This window comes from Pteropus medius, unplaced genomic scaffold (assembly GCF_902729225.1).
Source record: "Pteropus medius unplaced genomic scaffold, Ma_sr-lr_union100, whole genome shotgun sequence".
Classification (NCBI taxonomy): Eukaryota; Metazoa; Chordata; class Mammalia; order Chiroptera; family Pteropodidae; genus Pteropus; species Pteropus medius.
Genome location: NW_024352785.1, coordinates 20,032,656 through 20,057,185, shown reverse-complemented (window position 1 = coordinate 20,057,185; position 24,530 = coordinate 20,032,656). Strand labels below are relative to the sequence as shown.

The window sequence follows — 24,530 nt, the reverse complement described above, 5'->3', positions numbered from 1 at the left end:
GGCTACCTCTCTTTTAGATTATGTAGATTTTATCACTGATAATAATGACAATTGTATAAATAACCATAATGATAATCTTAATAAAGTTATGATAGTAGGAATATTTATTAGGTGTTTCCCATGTAGCAAGCCCCATGAGCCCTTTGCAACTGCCATTTTGTTTATTCTTCACAGAAACCATTTGAAGTTGATAATTATAATCCCTATTTCACCGGCAAGGAACCAGGGCCCAAAAGAGTAAAGTAGGTTATTAAAGTCCAATAAATAGAAAGCAATAGACCTAGAACTCAAATTCAAGTCTCAATGATTTTGCAACAAAGTTTTTGTACAATATTATCTCTGATCTAATTAATTTGTTATTAGAAGTTTAGGAAAATGTTTTAGTCCTCTGGGTGTTAGTCTAGAAATCCTTGGCGGACAAGAGATGAGACATAAAATTTATCAGTTTTAATTATAGTTAGACACATTATCTGAAGTAATTTTTCAATCTAATTTATTCAAATGAATCAAGATTTTGCCTAACAATCTGCAAGATGAAAAACTTCTAAGATAAAGGTAGAAGACAGGGAGCAGCAATCACTGCCTTGTAAGATTTTGGAGGATTTCAAGGTCATTTGTTGACTTTCTTTGGCTCCTGTGAAGGGAGGCAACATCCTTGTGATAAGTTAGATGGGGTTGAATTCCATCAAGCTGAAAAGCAATTTATGTCATTTAACACACTCTAACTCCCATGGCTCCCCATCCTTCTGCACATTCTGATTTCCAGGGGCACACTTGCTACTGGCCTAAATGAGCCTGCTCTGTTACAGCAGAGACCCCTCATCATCATCATCACCAACACCATCATTACCATCATCATCATAATAATCATTGCCATTTTTACACTTATTGAGCACTTTTTGGGTACCAGTCACTATTCTGAGTGCTTTACATATGTATCCCATCTGATTCTCATCACAAACCTGTAAGACAGGCCTTCATATTATCTTCATTTATAGGTGAAGAAACTGAGGAATAAAAAGTAATTCACCCCAAATCATACAGCTACCATATGTTGGGTTGAAGTTTTTTAACCAGGTCTATCTGACTCCAAAGCTTCTCCTCCATCACATATTCCATCAGTCTACATTCCCTATATTTCAGAATTTTCCAAGCTTCATCTTTCCCTTAAAATTTATTTTATTTTTCTTCTTCAGGACACAGGTGACAATTTCTTCCCTGCAAAATCAATTACTGCAAATGCTTAAAAAGATCGTAGTGCATTCTTATCTATCCTTTATAGGCATAATTTATGCAAGACACATGCTTTAATGGAAAAATAAAATATTTAGTAACCCATAACAATATTTGGGGACAATCTGCTTTATAGGAAACTCTGAGGTTGCATAAGCAGTTCTAGGAATCAAGTTCCAATTTCAGGTATTATTATAGTTGTAATAAAAGACGACTAGCAAAGTGTGTTAGATAAGGTTTTTTGCAATCTCTTTAGAAATGGCTTTTTTCTTAGATATTATCTATAGAGTTGAATTAGAGAAAGATGTTTGATAAATGCCCTTAGGCTTGAAATTCAGAGGACTGAGAAATGTTTTTTAATAGATAAGGTTTATATTTTTTCCAATCTTTCGGCTGCCAGTAAAAAACAAAACAAAACAAAAAACAGGTGTACAATCTTTATCTCTACATTTGAAGTGAGGATTTAAAGGAAACCATTTCTGAAATGTAGTTTAAATATATTTTGAGGCAGTAAAAAGTAATTTTGGCTTGATTTATTCAGACTGGGTCTCTAAACAACTCTAAATGCACACTTCTACATTTAATTTTCTAGATTAATTACATGCAGCAGGAAGTTAATTGGGGTACTTGCTTTCATTAAAACTTCTAACCAAAAATTATAAGAAAGTCTATCTTGGTGGAGGAGGGAGAATGAAAGGGAGAAGAGGAAGTGGGTAATAAACCACATGCTAAGCTCTCTATAGGGCTTTGCATATATCATCTCATTTAATTGTAAACAATAGTTCAAAAAGCCATAATGTTCCTATGCTCTAATAATGAATTGTCAGAAAAAGAAGTGGAAAAAATAATTCCTTTTGCAATTGCAACGAAAAGAATAAAATACCTAGGAATAAATTTAATGAAACATGAGAAGGATCTATATGATGAAAACTATAAGACTCTATTAAAAGAAATTGAAGAAGATACAAAGAAATGGAATGACATTCTGTGTTCTTGGATTGGAAGAATCAACACAGTTAAAATGACCATATTATCTAAAGTATTATACAGGTTTAATGCAATTTCTTTCAAAATCCCATTGGCGCTTTTTAAAGAAATAGAACAAAAAGTCATCACATTTGTATGGAAGCACAAAAGACCTCCAATCGCCCAAGCTATCCTGAGAAAAAAGAACGAGGCTGGAGGCATCACTCTGCCCTACTTCAGATTATACTACAAAGTGACAATAATCAAAATGACATGATATTGGCAGAAAAACAGACACACAGACCAGTGGAACAAAATCAAGCGTCTAGAAGTAAACCTATGTTTATATGGACAAATAATTTTTGACAAAAAGCCAAAAACATACAGTAGAAAAAGGAAAGCCTTTTCAATAAACAATTCTGGGAAAACTGGAAAGCCACCTGCAAAAGAATGAAACTAGACTGTTGTCTATCACCACACACCGAAATTAACTCAAAATAGATTAAGGACCTGTATATAAGACCTGAAACAATAAATTGCATAGAAGAAAACATGGGAACTAAACTCATGGACCTTGGACTTAAAGAGGATTTTATGAATTTGACCTCAAAGGCAAGGGAAGTAAAAGCAAAAATAAATGAATGGGACTACATCAAACTAAAAAGCTTCTGCACAGCAAAAGAAACCGTCAACAAGGTAAAGAGACAACCATCCGAATGGGAGAAGAAAGATATTTGCCAGCAATACCTCCAATAAGGGCCTAATATCCAAAATATACAAAGAACTCATACAACTCAATAACAACAAAAGACAAACAGTCCAATTAAAAAATGGGCCGAGGACCTGAACAGAGACTTCTCCCAAGAAGACATACAAATGGCCAACAAACCGTGAAAGGATGCTTAACACCGCTAGCCATTGGGGAAATGCAAATCAAAACCACAATGAGATACTACCTCACATCTGTAGGAATGGCTATTATCAACAAGACAAGGAATAACAAGTGTTGGAGAGGTTGTGGGGTAAGGGAACTCTCACACGCTGCTGGTGGGACTGCAAATGGGTACAGCCACTATGGAAAACAGTATGGAGGTTTCTCAAAAAACTAAGAATTGATCTATCATATAATCCAGCAATCCCTCTGCTGGGTATTTACCCCAAAGACTTGAAAACCCATATCCAAAAAGATATTTGCACACTGATGTTCATAGCAGCATTATTCACAGTGGTCAGGACATGGAAGCAACCAAAGTGTCCAGAACAGACAATTGGGTAAAGAAGCTGTGGAATATATATACAATGGAATATTATTCAGCCATAAGAAGAGATGAAATACTGCCATTTGCGACTTGGATGGACCTCGAGATAATCTTGCTAAGCGAAATAAGCCAGATAGAAAAAGTTGAAAACCACATGATATCACTTATATGTGGGATATAAACGTAAAAGCAACAAATGAACAGGAGAAACTAACAGACTCATGGACATGGACAATAGCCTAGTGGTTACCAGAGAGTAGGGGGACAGGGGTGGGGGTAGGTAGATGGGGTAAAAGGGGTCAAATATGTGGTGACAGAACGAAATCTAACTATGGGCAGGGAACACACAATGCAATATATATACCTTATTGTTAAATTGTACACCTGAAATTTACTGGATTTTGTTAACCAATGTTGTTATAATAAAAATGAATGAAACATAAAATAAAATAAAATTCAGCATTTACCCTAGAAAAAAATTAGTTGTCGACCTCACAAAATAAATACTATCCCCTCTAGTCTTCATATGAAGAAAACAAGGCTCAGATATTTTGAGTGATCTTCCCAAAGCAGTACAGTTTCTAAGTGTAAGAGCCCAGATTTAAATCTAAGTCTGCCTGACTTTCAATTATACCTAGAATATTAAATTAAGTCATCCATTTTTATTTTAATATTTTGGTGCATTGTTATATTTTTGGACATTGGACATATGCAATTGTCACATACCAGAAGTAGTGCATTAAGAAAGATATAAGGCTAATAGTAATCACTTTTAAATTTTAATAATTTTACCAACTGAGCAACTCACCCGGGGCCCCTAACATTTAATAATTAAACCATTCTACCTGCATTGAAATTCCAAATAAGTCACATTACATATTAGAAATAACCATTCTTTCTTTTCTAAATTCAGCAGTAAATTAAAAAGAAATTCAGAACCTTTGCCTGAGGTGACATCTTCAGATACAAGAATCTTACCTTTTTTTCTCATTACTACACCAGCCCTGTTCATTTCTATAGGGTTCATCTTTCTGGAATTCATATTTTATCAAGTCAAAAGTGAGAAGAAACGGCAAAAATAAAGCGAGGTTTAGTTACTCATTTGTGCAGTGACATCTACTGGTGGTAGATTTTATGCTCAATTGAAATAAAGAATTAGAATGTGGATTTATTAAAACAAGAAACCTTTACTGATGCAAAATTAGATATATGAACATCAAAATTGGAGGTATTAGTAAATAGCACTCATGTACTGGCATTTACTTTCATTTCTTTTATGTTGTGCATTACCTTAGCAAAACATTACTAATTTTAATCCTAATGAGTGAACGCAAGCAATTCTTGATAGCAATTGCATCCTCTACTAATTATAGGGAAGAAGACCACTTTTTTGCCTTCTCCTTTTTGCAATCATTCAAAACCTCCCTTGAAATGGAAAATTTTAATAGAACTAAAAGGTAAACTATATGAACATAAGGATTTTGTTGTCTATTTTAAATTGACAATCCCTTGAACAGGGACCAAATGCCTAAAAAGTACTTGCAATTTGACTTACTTTGACCTCTTCCCCAGGCCTTTCACAAGAAGTGTTCCTAAACTAACACTCTAGTACTTCTGTGCACTATTGTAGTGTGAAATGGAAAATTTTTTGGAACATCCTCATCACACTGGAAATCAAACTTATTGGACATCTCTCCTCGCCCCCAAATATTTCCAGCTGCCTTGCTCCTGAAATGTCCATATTACCACGTCATGCAGATTCATACATCCACTAAAATCTGACCCTGGGAGAGAATTACAAATTAGTTCAATTCAACTCCTTCATTTTATATATAAGAAAATCGAGGTTTTCCTGATGAATTAAATAAGCAATCATATTAAACTGAACTCAAATGGACATAATAAAATGAAGTGAGAAAAAATAATAAGGAAGGGCAAATAGAGAGAGGAAGAGGACGTGGAATGAACTAATGTAGAACAAATAAGTAGGAAAAGATGAATAAGATTAATGAGATAGATGTGATGGTATTACTTATTATCAAAGACTAAACACAAACACTTCTGGTTATTAATCAGTAAAATCAGCATGTAACTGAAACTACAATTCATTATTTGAATTAAAATATAAATGAGAACAATTAATATTGGTTGAGCATGTACTATATGCCAGACACTGCTAAAAGTTTAAGAGCAGTATTTGATTTAATTGTCAAAACACTCTGTGAGGCAGAAATTAGTATTATCCTATTTTAAGATGAGGGCCTATGAAGAGGTTGCAAAGCAAAATATATTGTTATTCTAGATGTAAATATTCTTTATTAAAATGCAAACTTGCATCTTGTTGTTCTTTGTCTGTAATTGGGGGAACAAGATATTGGCCACTTGCCTAACGACTGGTAAAAAGAAAAATTCCAGAAGTTCCGGAACTGCATTTATCATTTTGGCCAAATAAGAACAGAACTCTTTTTACTGACTGTGTTCACAGCATCAGGCAAATGGAAAACTTTTAATAAATATATATAAAATGCATTTGATAAACATTAGAAACATGTTTAAATTGATAGAAAGAAAGGTAGGAAATTGATTAATAAAATAAGTTGTGAAAAATGAAACCATACCATTTTAATAAATGCAATCAATTGAAATTTTCTTGATTTTAACAAAAGAATATGGAACTGAAGTTAAAGTGAAGTGTTTCTTTGGCATAAGAAATATCAGTCCCTGTGGGGTAAAGAATTTAACCTTAACTAAGAATTTAATGAGGGGTCTTGCTTTTGCTCTCAGCTTCTGGGAAATAATCTCTAAGCCCCGGCAAAATCATGACAGATAGGAGTGTATTTATTTGCCTAAGAGCCTTGGGCAACCAGATAGAAACAATATGATTTAGAGTGGGATCTCTGAGTTACACCAATAATATGATGTAGTGAGGGGCTTTGGGTCAGTCACCTGGCTTGACCTCCTGAAGGGTTATAGATGGAGGTCAGCTAAGGATGCAGCCAACTAGATTTAAATGATCGAGTCCCCCAAAAGACTTGGGACATCATGTCTGGGTAAAGTTCCCTAGCTGGCAATACTCCATGTTATCTTGTTACATATTGGTTACGAGAAAGAAATACTATCCTGACTCCATAAGAGAGAACACTGGGAAGCCTTGCATTTGGTGCTCTCCTGGATTCTGCCCTATTGCTTTTTCCTCTGGCTGATTTTAATCTATATCCTTTAGATGTAATAAACTGTGCGACGCTAAGTACAACTGCTTTCAGTGAGTTTTATGAATCCTTCTAGAATTATCGAACCTAAAAATGGTCTTAAGGACTCTCAAACTACAATTGAAGTTAGAAATTAGAGTGTTCTTGTGTGGACTGTTTCCTAACTTCACAGTTGGCTAAATTTCCTAGTCCCTAAAAGATGCCTACTTTAAAGACAATAAAAAAGTTTGTAAAATGTGAGGAAAATGAGCCTTTTTATTAGAGCCCATATTTTATCTTTACTTTGCATCTATGGATTTACTCCTATGAAAGATGAGAGATTAGCATTTATGTTTCCTTCTCTCCTCTCACCCAATTCCCATTTTTGTTAGTGTCATAATTATATTGGTATCGTGAGGATTTAAATTCTCATTCTATCTGTAAACATAACTCCGAGCTATTCAACCTTCTATATTTAAACGGATTCAATGAAACCTTTTAACCGAAGGTGATTCTTTCATCGCTAAATTCTGCTTTATCTTCAGGTTGACCAGAAATTCTCATTTGATGAATTTTATAAAGAAGTATTGCATTTCTCTAAATACATGGGTATTATATTCTCTGATTTCTTAAAATTTTGAGAACACTTCTTTGCTGCCTTCATACTTGAAGAACAACTTAGATCTCATGTTCTCAGGTGACAACATTACTTTCCTTTTTTCCCCTGACACCGAGTGTTTTGTTTTTCTTTTGAGAGATGCCCGAGATGTTTTCCACTTTCTCCCTGCACTTGGTACATCCTTTGCCTTTTCTGCCCAGCATCTCCTTATGGTTCTTTAATTTATGTTCGGTAATTTCACCAGGGTATATTTTTCTGATGATCATTCTATGTCATATTTTTTTTTTCCTGGAACACAATGTGCTCTTTTGCCAAAGATTCGAATCATTATTTAAAGCAAATCTTCTTCTATTAGGTTTCAAATAATTTTTTTATCTCTTTGATTTTTTTTTTCTGCAGGAACACCAATTAAGCATATGTCAGATCATTGTCTATGTCTTCAAAATTTATCTTTTTAGTGTATTTTATATTATTATGTGTATACTTTTTATTGTTTGTGTAATTCCTTAGTCCCATCTGTCTCGCTTCCTAACAATATTTAGTCTTGTTTGTTTTTAAGTCCTTTAATGTGGTGTTCATCTCCAAAATATTTTCATTTTTCTTTTTTGAGCTGAGCATGCCACTTTCCAACTCCTTTTGTTGATTTATTTTCCTTCAACTCTCCTCTTTTTTGAGCTCTATTTTGAAAGAGAATATTATTGCAATTTTTGAACCTACAGAAGACTGTTTTTCTAAATATTTCCTGTCCATTTTGGAAAACTTATTATTTGATGTGCATTCATATTTTTTTCAGCTGCTTTTTATGTAGATACATTTTCTCCCATTCTGCTGCAGAAGCATGTCCAAAAGCTAATGAAACTTTTAAGTTTTATTTCCTCTAGGGATTTCATGTTTGTTTCTTCCCAATTATTATCCTCAGGTGTAGAAAAGAAGGCAGTCCATAACTTGGATTAGTCTTTCAAATTGTCGCCTATTTTTCTTTTATATTGTTTGCTTTGGAGGCATAAATGGGACCCATATTCCTTTAATGTCGCACATTTAAATAGTTAAATAACAGCCCACAAGAAGGATGTTTGGGTCACAGGAACTCTGTGTTGCTACCTTGTCATTTTCCTTCACTTATAACATCCTATCTCCGTTTAGAGGCTGATTCCTCTCTGAGACAACAAATGCTTCCATTAGGTTTAAATTTTTGAGAGACACTCTGATCAAATCTCCTCACATAATTATGAAACAGTTATTGGTCTAAATTTTTCTGGTTGCCTGCTATGTAACAAAACAGTATGGGAATAAGACGATAAAAGACAGACTAGAATTCATATGATATTAGGTACATTTTTTTTCATTTCCAAACTGAAAAAAAACCCTAAAATGAATTGAAAATCAGAAGTCTTCTAAATAAATTGGAGACAATCATGACTTCGTGCATTATTGACATTATTACATTCTGATAGGGAATTTAAGATATGAGAAAATTATAATGAAGTCAAGTCAGTAATAAAAATATAAATATTTATTGTATTTCTGTTGGATGATTACTTTGGAATGACTCAGCTTCACTAAGGAGCTTTTAATATAAATACCAATTTTTAACAGTGAAACGAATTAAGAAAATTAACTGTAAGGAATGTAAAATTCAGTAATATCAGCACTTATTTTCCCAAAAATACTTTGGTTCAGAATATGAATGTATTTCTGACATAGCAACAAGACTCTTAAAATTTCAAAGAATGCATTATAAAAACGGTTTGTACCTTCTTTAGATTTCGAATGTTAGGCAATTTTACACCAGCTTTAAATCTATTTCTTTGCTTTTAAAAAATTATATTTTTATCTCTTTCGACACTTTTTTCTGTTTTTAAAATTTATGCTCTTTATTAATAATTTCCTTCCTTTGATTTTCTTTGAGTTTATTTATTTTTAAATTAACTTATAGAAATGAATATTTAGCTCACTAATTTTCAGCTGTTCTTATCTGAGTCCACAAATTTTGAAATGTAATGTTTTCATTATGATTCAGCTCAAATTATTTTCTAATTTCTGATTTTTTGTTGACTCATGGAAATTTAGAGATGTTTTACTTCCAAATATATAGGGGATGATCTAGCTATCATATAAAAATGTACTTTTACTTTAATTAAACTGTTGTCAGAGAATATAAGGCATATTTATTCAATCTTTTGAAATTTGCTTGAAAAGAATACATGTTCTCCAGTTTTTAGATGCAATGTCCTATATATGTCCATGAGTTCAAATAGTTTGTTTATTGTGTTCCTCAAATATTCTATATCACTGAAGTTTTTTTCCCTTACTTGAACTATGAAATACTGAAAGAGCTATAATAAAATATTCTTTGATTCTAAATTTATTTATTTCCTCTTGAGGTTATAAAAATTTTGCTATATAAGTTTCAAGGCTGTTTTCTTTATTTTCAGTTTCATTCTTTAAAAAATATTGTTGAGTATAAATTCTATTTTGACAATTATTTTCTCCAAGTCAATTGAAGATATCTGTCCACTATCATTTGTCCTCCATGGCTGCCATTGAGAGAGAGATCAGCTATAAGTCTTTTACTCCTAGGAAGGTGATTTGGGGCTGCTTTTAAGATTTTAGTGGTATTGATACAGTTTTTAAAGAAATCATATATTAGAAGCTTATAAATAATTTCTCAGTGATTTAAAAATAAAAGGTAAGTAGAATTAGTGGATTAAAAATACTCAAGAAAAATGGAGTCAAATATATCAAGGTATATGCTTGCTGTTTATATGTAACATCATTAAATTTGGCAAATGAACAAAATAATTAGGTATCATTATCCGCATAAGATAGAGGGAAAACATAGTTCACCTAGAGACCACTATTTTATTTATAGACGTTTTCAATCTAAAAAAAAAAAAATTATCATAATATTTATGATAATTTATAAGCACAAAGCTAGAAGAGAGGTTAGTAGATCTCAAAATATTTCTTCTGTAAAGAAAATACGGTACTTACTTTGTAAAAGAAATTTATTCTCCTGATTGCTCCAATTTCTCCAGTGTGATTCATTGAAAAAATGTTTCTTTCAGTAGCTCCATAAAACTCACACATCTTAATATTTCCAAATCTGTCTAAAAATTCTCTCCATATATCACTCCATGGAACATTTCCAACTGCCAAATGCACCTGATGATCTTTTTTCTCCTTCTTTCTGTTGGAAGAAAAGATTTACTTGAATTTATTAGTTCTAGTTTCCAATTCTTTCCTTCATTACTATTACTTAAATGGTAAATATCTAGAAGTAAGTTGCATATGTGTGATAATAGAAGGGAAGTAAAAAAAAAAAATCACGTAAGTCTGTTGCAGAACCATGTCCAATAGCTGATGAAACTAACACTGGCCCAGAGTAAGAGCTTTTATTTTCCCCTAACTGGGAAAATCTCTTTCTAAACTCCAGACTACTAAAGCCTTATTTTGGTAGATATCAGGTAAGGAAGAAAGCATATTTTAGGAGAAAAAGCATTACTTCAAAGAAGTTATAAAATATATTTAGGTTTATACTCTCAGCTGTATCATTTATTAGCTATGTAACTGAGCAAAAGGTTGAATACCATTCTGATTCTCAGTTTGTTCATCTGCAAAAACTGATAACACTTATCTCACTTACATACTTCACTATACAGTTTACTATAAGCCCAGTGCTTAGCATATAGTAAACAATAAATTGAGGTCATCTAATCACTGTAATATTAGGCTGCAAATATTATGACAACTACTTGGGACTACCATTTTTGAATGCGTGGTATTTCATATTTTTACTTTTGGAATTAAAAAAATAACTATATTTTATGCTATATTCAATGAGCACTATGTTAATTAACATGAATTGTACACTGATCAATAATTATAACCTCACCCCCGTTAGAATGGCTGTCTTAAAAAAGACAAGAAATAACATGTGTTGGAGAAGATATGGAGAAATGGGAGCCCTTGTGCTCTGTTGATGGGAATGTAAATTTGGTGCAGCTGCTGTGGAAAACAGTATGGAGGGTCCTCAAAAAACTAAATATGGAACTACCAAATGATCCAGCAATTACACTTCTGGGTATTTATCCAAAGAAATGAAAATGTTAATTTGTGCAACACTAGTGAACTTGGCTCCAACTGGCACTTCTATGTTCATTGCAGAGACAAAATATTGATAGCAGGTGGGTACTTTTTATCTTGACAGTACTATTCAATTTTGTTTAACTGTAAAAACAATTTGATAAAATAAAAATTAATTAAAAAAAATAAGAGAGACACCTAAGACCGTGGGTACACTGGAAACAACAGCCTGACTTGCTGATTTCCTTGGGGCCACATCAGTGGGGTTTATGGTAAATATTCTGCGGATGGAAAGAAAAAAACTCACTCAGATGAGCAGCTCTTTCCAGGACAGAGGAGTCTTTCCCACCACTAAATATAACCCTGAGCAGTTCTGCCCCTGTTCCAACCTATGGGCAAGTCAGATATTGCCTATGTGGCAGGAACAAGCTCTTGGATTTTCCACTGCCATTTTCCTGTATAAAACACTAGTGTTGTACACCTTAGGATTCATTCCGCTTGAACAGAGAACACTTGCTAACATGGTATAATTCTTGGATGCTTTTCAGGTCAGAGATGTTTTAACAAGTATCATTATTTATAAAATGTGTTGGCACACTCCATAAACCAATAAGAAGGTGGTTTATAAATCAAATTCCACAGACTTTAACCTGTGTGGGCTATAGCTAAACATGCTTACTAAATGGTCCAAAATGATTTATTTGATATAGAATATCAAATTATCAAAACTAGAATAGGGCTTTTGTCAAGAAATATAAAGTTCATTTATTCAACTCTCAAGATGTTTTTATTCTATTTTCCTCTCCTTTAAAAAAGTCCAGAAAATCATGCTTTGAAGGGTATGAGAAAAAATCAACTGACTCATTATTTAGTGTTATGGAGAAAAAGAGAATGTGTATTTCTTCTGATGTTAAAATGCATGCACAGGATAGAAAAATTTTAAAGTACAGAAAAATCAAAAAAGAAATAAGAATAATCTGTAATCCTACCACACCAACATTATTATTTTTATATATCCACATATGTACATAAAATGTTATAATCACACTGCATGTAGAACTATATACTATTCTACTTTATTAATATAATACATTCTGGGCCTTGTTCTACATTATTAGCTCTTATACTCTAAAAACATGATTATATAATTTTCATATAATTATATCACAATAATTTATTTGCTGTTATAATTTATTTACTATCACCTATTTTTGGATAGCCAAACTGTAAATATTCACCCTTATAAATAATACTGAGTGAATATTTTGTTTATAAATCATTGCATCTCATTAGGATAGATTCCTGGAAGAAGCCAACAGTTGTAAATATTTTTATAACTTTGTTACCAAATTGTCACATAAAAAGGGTCTCTTAATTACACCATACCTATTTATACGGATTGTCTATTGCCGCTTTTGCAATGCAGAGGTAGAATTAAGTAGTTATGACAGAGACAGTATAATCCACAAAGCCTAAAATATTGACTAATCTGGTGCTTTACAGAAAAAGTCTATTGACTCTTGTCCTAAATTATAAATAATGTCAAAAGAGCAACAATCTCTTAATATTAACATAAGTCAAGCACCATCTGGTTAACTGGACAATACACTGGTGCTACAAATATTGGTTCATAAAGCTTTCTCATCCAGATTCCCATGTATGTTCATTTTATGTTTCTTTATTGAGAAGAGCTTTATCTCAAATAACTGTGAGTTGGTTTTATTTGTAAAGTGGTCAAATAGCTTCTTATGCACATTAAGCATATTGGTAGGTGGGCAAATATTGGACTGATAAGCCTTTTTTAAAAAGGCTACCCAGCTAGTGATGTTGTGAAGCTTTCCTGTGACCTTGGAAGATGACTGGAAGCCAAAGAAAGGCATCAAACAGAGCCTGATATAAAAACAGCATGAACTTGGCTCCAACTGGCATGACGGACTAGGAGATTGGCAGGGGTCAAGGGCAGCAGCTTAAGTTTTCTAGATGAAAGGTGATAAAAGGGAGAAACCAGGTTATGGTTAGGGAAATGGAAAAGGAGAATCAGCAGAATAACAAATGTGAAGAAGAAAAAATCATCAGAATTGACAAAGGGAGCATTAAAAAGTGATTCTGGAACATATGGAATTTGAGAGGAGAGTCTAAGGGTTGTTAATTATATTTGGTTTTATATGTGTTAATTTTGAAATTGCTATAAAATTAGCAGTGCATCATCTAAAATACAACCAAATCTTCATAACATCCATCTGTAATCTAAAAAATTGCCTCCTCTGTCGATAAGTTCCCTCAAGCCTTCTTTAGAATAAATTCCTATTCCTTTTAATTCTTCCTGAGCCATGAGGTTACCTAAAAGTCACTGGATATCTAAGCTGTGCTGAGAATGGAATGAGGAGAGCATGCATAAATATGAGTATAATTAAATGAATGAAAGAATACATAACATCTACATATACATATACACAAGAGAAAGACAGAGTGGCAGAAACGGGAGACATAGAGAGACCAATAGATATAGAGAGTCAGAGAGAGTGCATGAAACACAGAGACAGATAGAAAGCAGGAAAGACAGAGAGTGAAAGTGAGAGAGACTCACAGAAAAAGAAAGCAAAGAGATGATACACAGAGAGAGAGAGGGAGAGAGGGAGAGAGGAAGAGAGAGAGCAAGATAAAGAGCAAGACAGTGAGAAGAGAGAGAGAGAGAGAGAGAGAAAAAGAGAGAGAGAAAGAGAGAGAGAATTAGAATAACACATAGAAAGGGACAGAGAATGAAATAAAGATAATACATAGAAATGTGGACACAGAGTGACATATGCAGAGACAGAGAGAGACCCACACTGTGAGAGAAATACAGAGAGATGCAGAGACACTCACACACACTCACGTAGGAATGCGAAGTGAGACATATTCACAGAGACAGAGAGAGACCCATACACTGAGAGCAAGATACAGAGACAAAGACACATGTACACGGAAAGACTGTCTCTGTCTCTGTCTCTGTCTCTGTCTCTCTCTCTCTCACACATAATACATGCACACACACAGAAAGAAAGGGGAAAAATAGAAGATGAACGAGATACAGAGAGACAGACTTGAAGAAAGAGAGTAGCACACATAGAGACACCCAAATACGGAGACACAGCTGCACACAGAAACACAGGTACTGAGATACACGCAAATACAGATGTGCAAACAGAAACTGAGGTAGAGAGACCAAGAACAGGGCAAATACAGAAATCCAGAGTACAGGACAGGAACAAAAATCATGTTTGTAGCCAAATCAGGAGAAGCAAAGGGACTGAATATGTTAAAGCCCCAGGTCAGGTTGCCGTTTATCTCATTTCGATCACTCTGATAACCCTATAAAATAAGAAGCATTATTCTTATTTTGCACACTGGGATAATGAAATTCAGGTCCAGAGTCACATGCTAAATAGAGATACAATTTAAACGTGTTAAAATTTACGTGCTATATGGGCAGTTCTCTGCTATACTCCATTGCCTAGAACAATGCGTGGTGCACAGAGATGTCCACAACATATTTGGGAAAGGAAGGATGAAAGGGAGATAGGGAGGGAAGGAAAGAGGGAAGGAAGGAAGGAAGGACAGAAGGAAAAAAGGGAGAGAAAAAGAAAAGCAGCTCAAAACCTCCTCAAAAGCCCATGCGCTATTTTTCCAAGACTTTCCCCATGATTTCAGTAATAGGAAGCAATCAAAACATGAGTTTCTAACTCAGTAGTTAGTGCTTAAGCGTTTACACACTTGGGCGCATGTGTAGAGTAAGCTATTTTACAATATATAGAAAGTACTCATTTTATCTTCAGCCATTTAAAATTCCATTTGTAATTTAAAAGAGAATTTGATGAATGGATCAGAGCTTTTAATACACAGACCCCAAGATCTTAAATTTCGGCAGACCATAAGCTTCCCTATAGCTTTCAGTGCCATGCATCAAATTGATGTGACCATACCAGTAGTTACATGGGTTCGAACCAAGGCTCTTGTTTCTTCAAAATGTTCTTTGGGACCTGTTTTTCCATTAGTGTTTATTGAGCTGCTTATATGTGAGGCAATGACTGAAGTACAGTTACCTCCTACTGGGTTACCGATTTATTTATTCTGTTGCTCAAATAGCAGGCCTCTGACAATGCTCTCCTAAAAACAAAGTCTCTTTATTCCAGAACATGTGCTTATTCCTATTCAGAGAATCTATAACACACCCAGGGTGAATAGCCTCTTTATATGCCTATGAAAAATGAAACTCCGGAGGTTCCTTTAAATACAGGTAATTTTGTATCAACCCTGATTTCTTATGAAACAAAGACTATACTGTTTGTTAGTAGATGGAGAGACAGAAAAGAAACATAAATTCATAGTGAAAAGAAAGGGGTAAATAATTCCCGCCTTCGGCCCTGGAGAACTAGCTGCTTAATGCCCCAAACAAAATTATGGTCTAATTCCTAAAGGATCATCTAAAATATATAACAACATGCATTAGGGATTATAATCCTTCCATCTTGATTTCATTTAATATTAAATCTATTTTTCCTAAAACCTACTGGCAATTACACATGCATGTGTGTCACACCAATACACCCCATACCAATAACTATACATTCCAACAGTTTGCTTCCTTCACAGACACTCTAATATATATTGACAAAATATAGATAAGAAGCCAGCTAGATATTACAGAACAGGTCAAAGTAACATTAAATCCAAATAGGATATCAGAGAATCCCAGGAAGAAAAACAGGATAGCAGACTTATACTGAAGCAGGAAAGGAATGGTAGTAGGAGAGGCTGGGGGCCTCTTTAGAAGAGGACCAGACAGTACATAAAATGAGAAGCCTGCAAGGCTGAGACAGTGTGGGCTCCAGCAGTCCCTGAAAAATCTTTGTAATGTTGCCTTTCCAGCTTGGGTTTGGGCACACATGGTTTCAGAGGTAACAGCCACCAGTTCAACCACCATTTTAAGGCATAAATAATAGTTTGAAAAGACTTTCTGTGTTACAGCAAAAAGTAACCACATTGTAGACTTACTTCAAATTCATTTTCTAGATATAATAGTAACAGGGATTGTAATTTATAGACCACTTATTCTGAATAGATGCTTTCTATTCAGAATCCTGGCAGCACGTGGGAGAACTGAAAGTGGAAGGAAAGCAATGCTTCAGACCAGAGACATTTCGAAGTTGCCTTGTAAAGAAAAGCCAGCTCCACAGGTTTGTAAGACTTGCCTCTAACCCAAATGACTGTGTTAACTCACCTCAAAAAGGTCTGTGTCAACATAAAGAAAAGGGCCCATTAGCAAGATCATTTCTGTTGTAAGCTGGATGCAGCATTGCCTAACTGCCTCTATGCAATGATGCAAACCTTTGATTTATCCTACTCCCTCACTGGGCTCTGTCCTCCCCAGGAACTCTGACTTTCTGATAATAAATGAGTTTCCCTTGCGGGTCTGGGCCTAGGAAAAGATTGTCTTGCTCATGAGCATGTAAGTCTCCCAGCAACTGGGCTTGTTATATTTGTTACTTGATTAAAAAATATTTTTTTATTGTGCATCTACTATGTGTCAGACACCATTCTAGGTACTGAGGATATAACTATAGATAAAAAGGTTAATGCCCTGCTTTCCTGGAACGTATAGTGTACTGGGAGTAACGTAAGGGTAATAAGTAGTGGGGTAATATGTTCAAGCAAAGCCGTGAAGAAGACTAGGAGACACTGTGATAGAGTCTGACTCCATTCTTCATGTTGGACTGCAGACAGCTTTCAAGCGCCACCAGTCCCCTTTCCTCTTCTGTCCCACATCTGGGCAAACTAATGAGAAAGCCCAGGACTCCTTCCTCTGGCACCAACAGAAGTTCGAAGCACACAAGTGGCCTCACATGCACAAGACCCCTCACCCCACTGCTGCCCCTTATCATAATAAAAGCAGAATTGGTCTCTTCCCTTACTCTTTCAAGCCATTTTTGGACATGCTTAGGACCCTGCCCTGCTCCCCCCAGAAAGCCCCATTATGTGAGTAATAAACCTGTTCATGTACCCCTGGTGCACATGTGGCATCGTCAGTCTCAACATCTGAAACAAATGGGGTATGAGGTCCGTCTGAGTTGTAAGGGGACCATACCACACATCAATGGGGATTGTGGCCAGCAAAGGCCTTTCCTAGGAGGGGATTTAAATGAGTTAGGCAGTGAGCCATGCAGATTTCTGGGGGAATATTCAGTGGGTGAAAACTGAGAGTCCTGGTGCATTAGAGGAAAAGCAAGGAGGCCAGTGAGGCTAGAGTGGAGTGAATACGGAGCTGAGTGTGAGCAGGGTTAGGAATGAGGGGGTGGTGAAAGGAGGTCCCAGCAGGGGAGCAGATCATATAGAGCTCTGTAGTTCATGCTAGGGGAATTTGGATTTTCTTCCAAGTAAGCCATCAGAGGAATCTGAGTAGTGAAGTAACATAATGGGGCTTACACGGTAGTAGAATCATTCCAACTGCTTACCCCAGAGTAAAATTTAAGAGGGAAAAAGTAGAGTTAAGGAGAAGCTTTTGCTAAAATTTTAGGCAAGAAGTAGTGCTGACTTAGATGAGAGCATCAGTAGGTGGTAAAATGAGGTTTGATTCAGGATATATTTGAAGGTAGAATCTCCAGGATTTGCTCATGGATTAGACAGGGAGTATGAGAGAAAGAAATTTCAAGGGAGATTCCAGAACTTTTGTGACTGGAAGAGGGGAGTTATTAACTAAGAAGGTTAGGATGGTGGCAAGGAGTTGCATTTTGATGGAGGAGAGTGTAAAAAGCTAGGCTTTGGCTATTTTTTAGATAAGATGTGAACTAGATTCTAAGTGGAGATGTCAAGCAGGAATCTAGCCATATAAAACTATGGACATTTGGGTGCTGGGTGTATAAATGTTTTCTGCTAGGGAAAAGCCAACTGTAAGGCATTTTTATGCAACTACCTATAAACACTCATCTCAGACTGTGATTTCTGCTTGCAGGTAAATCTCTTTAGGAAAATATTACTTATCTTGAGATTGACAACAAATCTGGATATATTTAGAGAATATGTGGTTTTGCTTTCTTTTACTTAAGGATTTATTTAAATAAATGTCTATGGGGGCTTCAAACCATGGCTTATGAGACACTGAATTTTAATTCTTGAGAGTGTAGATCATTTCACTTGTTCATTCTCTGGCTCTACCCGAAGCCACTGCTGTGCTGGCTGCATAGCAGACACTATTCCTTCCCTGTGGGAAAAGTTTACCGAAAGCAAGGAATATTGGACAGCAAAAAGCAAGATCTCCTTGAAGGGATAAGATGTCATAACAGAATGACTCTCTTTTTCTCCAATCTTTAATGCCAAGACCTGCTTGTACTTTCTCAGTGTGAAATCAACAAAGGAGATTAGGTAATATGATGCATCTCTACTCAGAAAAATGATTAATTTTTTTTCTTTTGGACAAAGCTATATTTATTTCCCTCTTGCCTCCTCAATTTGCCTGCAGATAAGTGCTTAGAGATTATTTTAAAAATGCTATCTTTCCTTCAAAGAACTTAAGCTAAGAATTAAAATATTTAATTAACTAAAAGTAATCAGGGATTCTTTTTCAATTATCGGTTCTCTCAGATTCTCTCATTTCCCCCAATTTGATGCATTACAATTTCAAAGAGATGAAAAGGATATTTCATTTCACAAAAAATTCAAAGGAAAACACCTTGAAAAGAGATTTGAAGCAAATATAACAAACTATTAATACCTTTCTAATGAGAAAAAATAGCTCAAATGGATAAGATAAAACATTATGTGCCAGGAGATGAATGAGTAAGACTCAGGGAGACATTTAAAAGGAGAAAAACAGCAAAAACACTATCCCACCTTGCCAGTCATCTTAATGATTAAAGTTAAATTAATCATCAGACATTAAAAATATGCTTATTTCTAGTTTATAAATTGTAGTTTACAAATTATAGTCTAGTTTGTAAATTATTTCTAATTTAAAATTATAAATAAAATTAAACAATCTTTTCCTCATTCTTAAAAAAAACCCCGACATTCTTTATTAAAACAAAATATTGTTTAGAAGCCCAAGCGAATTGGGTTTCATCTACCATATTTAAAAGAGTGGGCCATGAGGACTGGCCTGTTTTCCCCATTTCTCATCCTTCAGGGACTTTTGAAGAAGCTTGAGGGAGCATCTAGTTCTTCATGAAGCACAACTGGAAGACCACTATTTTTAATGTCGCCCAGTATTGAGAAGAGACTGTGCAATAGGCATACTCCCATACTGTTGAGAGCTTAAATCATGTCAACCACTTTGAAAAGCAATCTGGAAATATATCATAAAAATCGCCAAATGTCCATGTCTTTTGACTACCTTCACTTCTGAGACTCTATATTGGCTATATTGCATGAAGATAATAATTTCAGCATTATTTAAGATGATGAAACTTTAAAAAAATATGTGCATGTATTCAATAAATATTTACTGAGCAAATAACCTTGCAAAGCTAATGTTTCTATTAAAGAATGAGAGAAATGGCTGGGGGCCCAGTTTAGAAAGGCCATGAAGATGTTCATCAGGTAGTGCCTACTCTGTCCTTTATAGAAGGTTGCTTTTATTTGACTGGAGGACACTAATTCCTTAAATTAACTTAGTTCAGATATCACATTACCAAAAAATACAATGAAAAATAGAAGAGAAAATATGTTAGGTTGCGGCATAATTATTCTATTGGAACTCTTCAGATAAGACCACAACCCTGATAATAGTAAAGTCTTACTGAAGAGAATAAAGGTAAAAAAAAAAAAAAAAAAAAAAAAAAAAACTAAAACATTTTTCTGGGACTCCCTGTAATAGCTATGGATCTAGGAAATCTAGAGCCATCTAAAGCTCTCTTGACCAAACAAAAAGAATAGGATAGCTTCTGCCACAAAGAGGTGAATTGAAAGCTAGACAGGAGGTCTCTCCCTGGCAAACTCCAAGCTTAAAATGAATAAAAGCATTTTGTAAATAAGAGTATCCAGTTTCACATTCTCTTCTGTGTTTATTTCCCCTGTATAATCCCATATCTTTAATCAAGTTTTATTTAAATGTCTCCAGCCTAGTCTTAGCAGTGCTGTGCGTAAAGGAAGGATTGCATGTCCTTATTTTAAATAACCAGGGAAGATATCCATGCTCATCATCCATGCCTTAAGCTGGAGTGATGATGGCAATGGTGATGAGTGAGAGATGCTCTAGCCTAGAAATGGTGTTTCTCAAGGGCCCAGGGCAATACTTCAGGTTCTGCTGCCCGATCCACATAAGGAACCATTCTCTATCATCATTCTTCAACGGGCTTGTGTTGATTACTTCTTTGAAGTCTCAAGGATGTTTAGAAAATCAGACAGCTAAAAAATAAGCATCTTGAAATTTAAATGAGACCAGGAAAAGAAAAATAACTTCTGAGGGAAAAATAGCAAACACACTAATGAAGACAAACTTTAGGCTGTTGTAACTCTCTCTGCCTGTTTATTTTCAGAAGGGAGCAATTTATCAAAAGTATGTGGGAATGACTGCTTTAGGTGGGGAGACAAGTGCAAATCAAAGTAAGATACCTTTTACAATTCAAGCAAAACCAAACAAAGACTTTCTAACGTAATCACTTACTCAAAAGAAAAAAAAAAACAGAGAAACAAGTATAATCAGTGTTGTTAGTGTTTGTAGAACAGCACTTTAAAAGATTATTTAACACAATGCAATATATATGTGCCTTACTGCTAAATTGTACACCTGAAACTTACTGGATTTTGTTAACCAATGTCATTATAATAAAAAATAAAAATAAATAAAAATAAAAAAGAAGAAAAAAAAGCATTATAAAATAGAAGCATGAAAAAAAGATTATTTAATTCAACCTTGGAATAATTGCTCTCTGTAAATATAGCATGCATCTAATTTCATAATCAGATGCATGCCATGTATATAGAAATTTTAATCAGTTTAAACATGAAATGGACTGGACTGCAGGTCTGTCCTTTCTTGACACACTATAAAGCACATTAGTACATTCCTGGATAGCAATCCTTTTATATTCTCTGACTTGTTTTATTTTCATTTTATCTTAGGGTATTGCATACATCTTTTAAGTCAGCCAAACTATGTTTTAGAAAACGATGGAGTATAAACAAACAAAAATTACTTTTTCTCTCAATACTTTTTCTTTCTGAAATTACTTTTTCTCTGTGAGAATGATTACTCTTACCTTAGGTTGTTTGCAGAGTAAGCGACTAAGTTCTCCAATATACTGAAACACAGTCATGTTATGCTTTTTGCGGTCATTCCAAAATTGGCTTGCTGAGCATTTCTTCTTTAACACACAAGTAGCTCCTCTGAGAAAAGGCAAAATGAGGCACTAGGGAAACATTTAGCATGTTTGCGAATGGAATCTACTGTGTCCCAAGTTCTACCTACCGACTAATCGGGTGTCTGGGGTACATTGTTTGTAAGGATAGCCTCAGCAATTTTTATTATGCACTTATCTTTGCTTTGTAAATTTGCCATTCCTCCCATCAAGAGATGGGATCTATCTCCCAGCCTCTCAGATTTTGAATTTGGATTGGCTTGTGGCTTGTCTTGATCAACAAAATGCAGATGAAATGATCTATGTGACTTTCAAGGATAAATCTTAAGAGTTATGCAGCTTCCACATTTACCTTCTTGGAAGGCTCCTACCACCATGTAAGGAGGCAGGGGTAGACAATGAAAGGATGAGTGAACATGTGGAGAAAGCAGACCAGTCAACAGCCAGCTCCAACCACATGGTCAAATTCCCAGGGCAATGCATTTTCCACTTCAGGAATACACTGAGTATGTCATGAAATTGTATCCTTTTAATAAACATCATATTATAATTATGTAACATGCACACAATCACTCTAAATTCCACTGGTAGAGTTTTAAACTTAAAAAAAAAGTTCTAATTATTAGGCATTTTGAAAACTTATACAGAAATGAAAACTTACCTAACTCAATACATCCACCAATTCCCAGAAGAGATCCTGAACTATGATACAAAGGAAGGGTTATATAAATGATGTCATCAGTAGTACAACCCAAATCCCTCAGAACAACAGAAGCCTTTAAAGCCTTGATCTGACTAATCACAGCTGCTTTTGGTAGACCTGAAAGAAAAGAAAAGAAAAGAAAAGAAAAGAAAAGAAAAGAAAAGAAAAGAAAAGAAAAAAAAAGAAAAGAAAAGAAAAGGAAAGAAGAGAAGTTCATATGTAATAGAAATCAAGTTTATGTTGGTAGTAACTGGCTCCCAGGCACAGTGCAGCAAACAGTTACCCACTACTTACAGGCTTAAATAACCTTTCCCAGACATTCTTGAGGCTACTTAATCAAGGCCAATAAGCAGTAGCAGAACTAGAATTTGGCAGATTGAACACATATGCAGACCCTCAAGGCAAAAAGAATGGAAATGGAGATGACAGCAACAGCATTGGGAAAAGCAGATGGATGATGTGACCGACACAGCAGACCTGAGGAGCTGAAACCTGAAGTAAAGCTTTGAAAGAAACTGATTTGCCTCCACAGAACCCCAGAAAGGTACAGAAATTTGATTACCAGGTACTTCATAGAGTAAAATATAAATATGGAACTATAAACAGGGAGTTTTAAGAAGGTTTGTTTAAAAAGCATTACATCAAGGTCATAGAAAAGGGAATCTATATAATTCTCACCCCTTGTTCGTCAGGGTATCACATAATCTCCTAGGTCAAAGAGACATGAATAGTAAGAAAACTGACCTCAATCATTTTCTTACTCAGAGACCCTCTGGGGTCCTGGAATATAATACTTGGGTAAAAAGACTTGGCAGTAGTAAGAGTGGCTAGGAAATGTTCAATATCACCCAAGGTGCTCCCTTATAACCTGCCAAAAGGGCCTATGAGCACACTCTACCACCATCATTTAACCTCAAAGCCTCACTTCTCTACATTACTTCCTAACACGTACCAATGCTTTCTTCATTATCTACATAAGATTTTTCCGTGTGTGAGAGTCAAATGATTTTTCTATTAGGTGGCATACTAATATAAATTCATACTAATGTAAACTAATATAAACTATAATATCACCATTATAATCATTTAATTCAGCTCTGGGTTTTGAGTTGTAAACATCAGTTTATATTAGAGAGAGAGAGAGAGAGAAAGAGAGAAATGCTTTTTATTAAAAAAGTCAATTAAATCCTTATTGACGATGAATGTGATTTTGTTACACTCTTTGATAACTTTATATACATAAAGCATGACATTGTCTGTATGCCTAATTCTGTATGTTGCTCTGCTCTGCTCCCGACAAGACCTCATGTTGTTTAGGACTTTAAGCTGAAAGAATGCATTTATAAAACTTTCCCTGTATAGTAAGATCATTTGCAAACCACTTTTTTTGGAAGAATGTCAAGAAATGCTTTTTCATATGTGTTTTAAATGCAAAAAAATAAAGTAAAACAAAATTACAGCCCCAGATTGCTTCCCCTAAACTGGTAGAAGGCCTGAGATTTATCCTTTGGAAAAGATGACTGGAAACACTGGGAAGAAGAGAGATTGTACAAATAGGGGGAATAAGAGAAAGTCTGCATACTCCTCCAGCTCCCTTTTAACAGTTGAGTAATTTTACCCTTTAAGATTCTTGTCTGAGGAATCTGAATGGTCCACAAGTAAAAACTGAAAGACACTGATAGTCATGAATCCCCCAACAAAGTGTTTTGGACAATGAAACCAACCAATCCACAAGTCCTACGCAGGCACACAGAGTTTCTAGTCAGGTTTTGGTTTGTTTGTTTTGTGTGTGTGTGTTCTGGTGTCAATACAAACCAAAAAAACCACAAATGAACAAACAAACAAACAAACCCAAAAGTATGTTGAAGAAAATAAAGACAAGGTAGAGAGGAGAACACAAGAGTTACAAGATACATCTCTCAGAAAGTAAATCAAAAGATAAGAAAAGGAAAATGGGATAGAAAAGATTAGAAAATTAATAACTCAGTTGAGGAGAGCCAATCTTCAAAAAGTTATATTTCCAAAGATAAAAGAATAAACAAATAAGCTAACGTAATAGAAGGAGGGAATGAGGAGAAAGAACAGAAATAAAAAAGAAAAGAGAAGAGAATGTAAACTAAAAAATTTTTTTCCAAATATCTAGAA

The 24,530-nt window shown here is 34.8% G+C and overlaps 1 protein-coding gene across 1 annotated transcript in view; it reads right to left on the bottom strand.

Moving 5' to 3' along the window:
* SLC27A6 (solute carrier family 27 member 6) overlaps positions 1 to 24,530 on the bottom strand; it is a 45,873-nt gene that overhangs the window by 3,661 nt on the left and 17,682 nt on the right. The window contains 4 exon segments of the mRNA XM_039848353.1: positions 4,440 to 4,527; positions 10,259 to 10,451; positions 21,584 to 21,708; positions 22,344 to 22,502. Coding sequence (XP_039704287.1) covers positions 4,440 to 4,527; positions 10,259 to 10,451; positions 21,584 to 21,708; positions 22,344 to 22,502 — 565 coding nt within the window.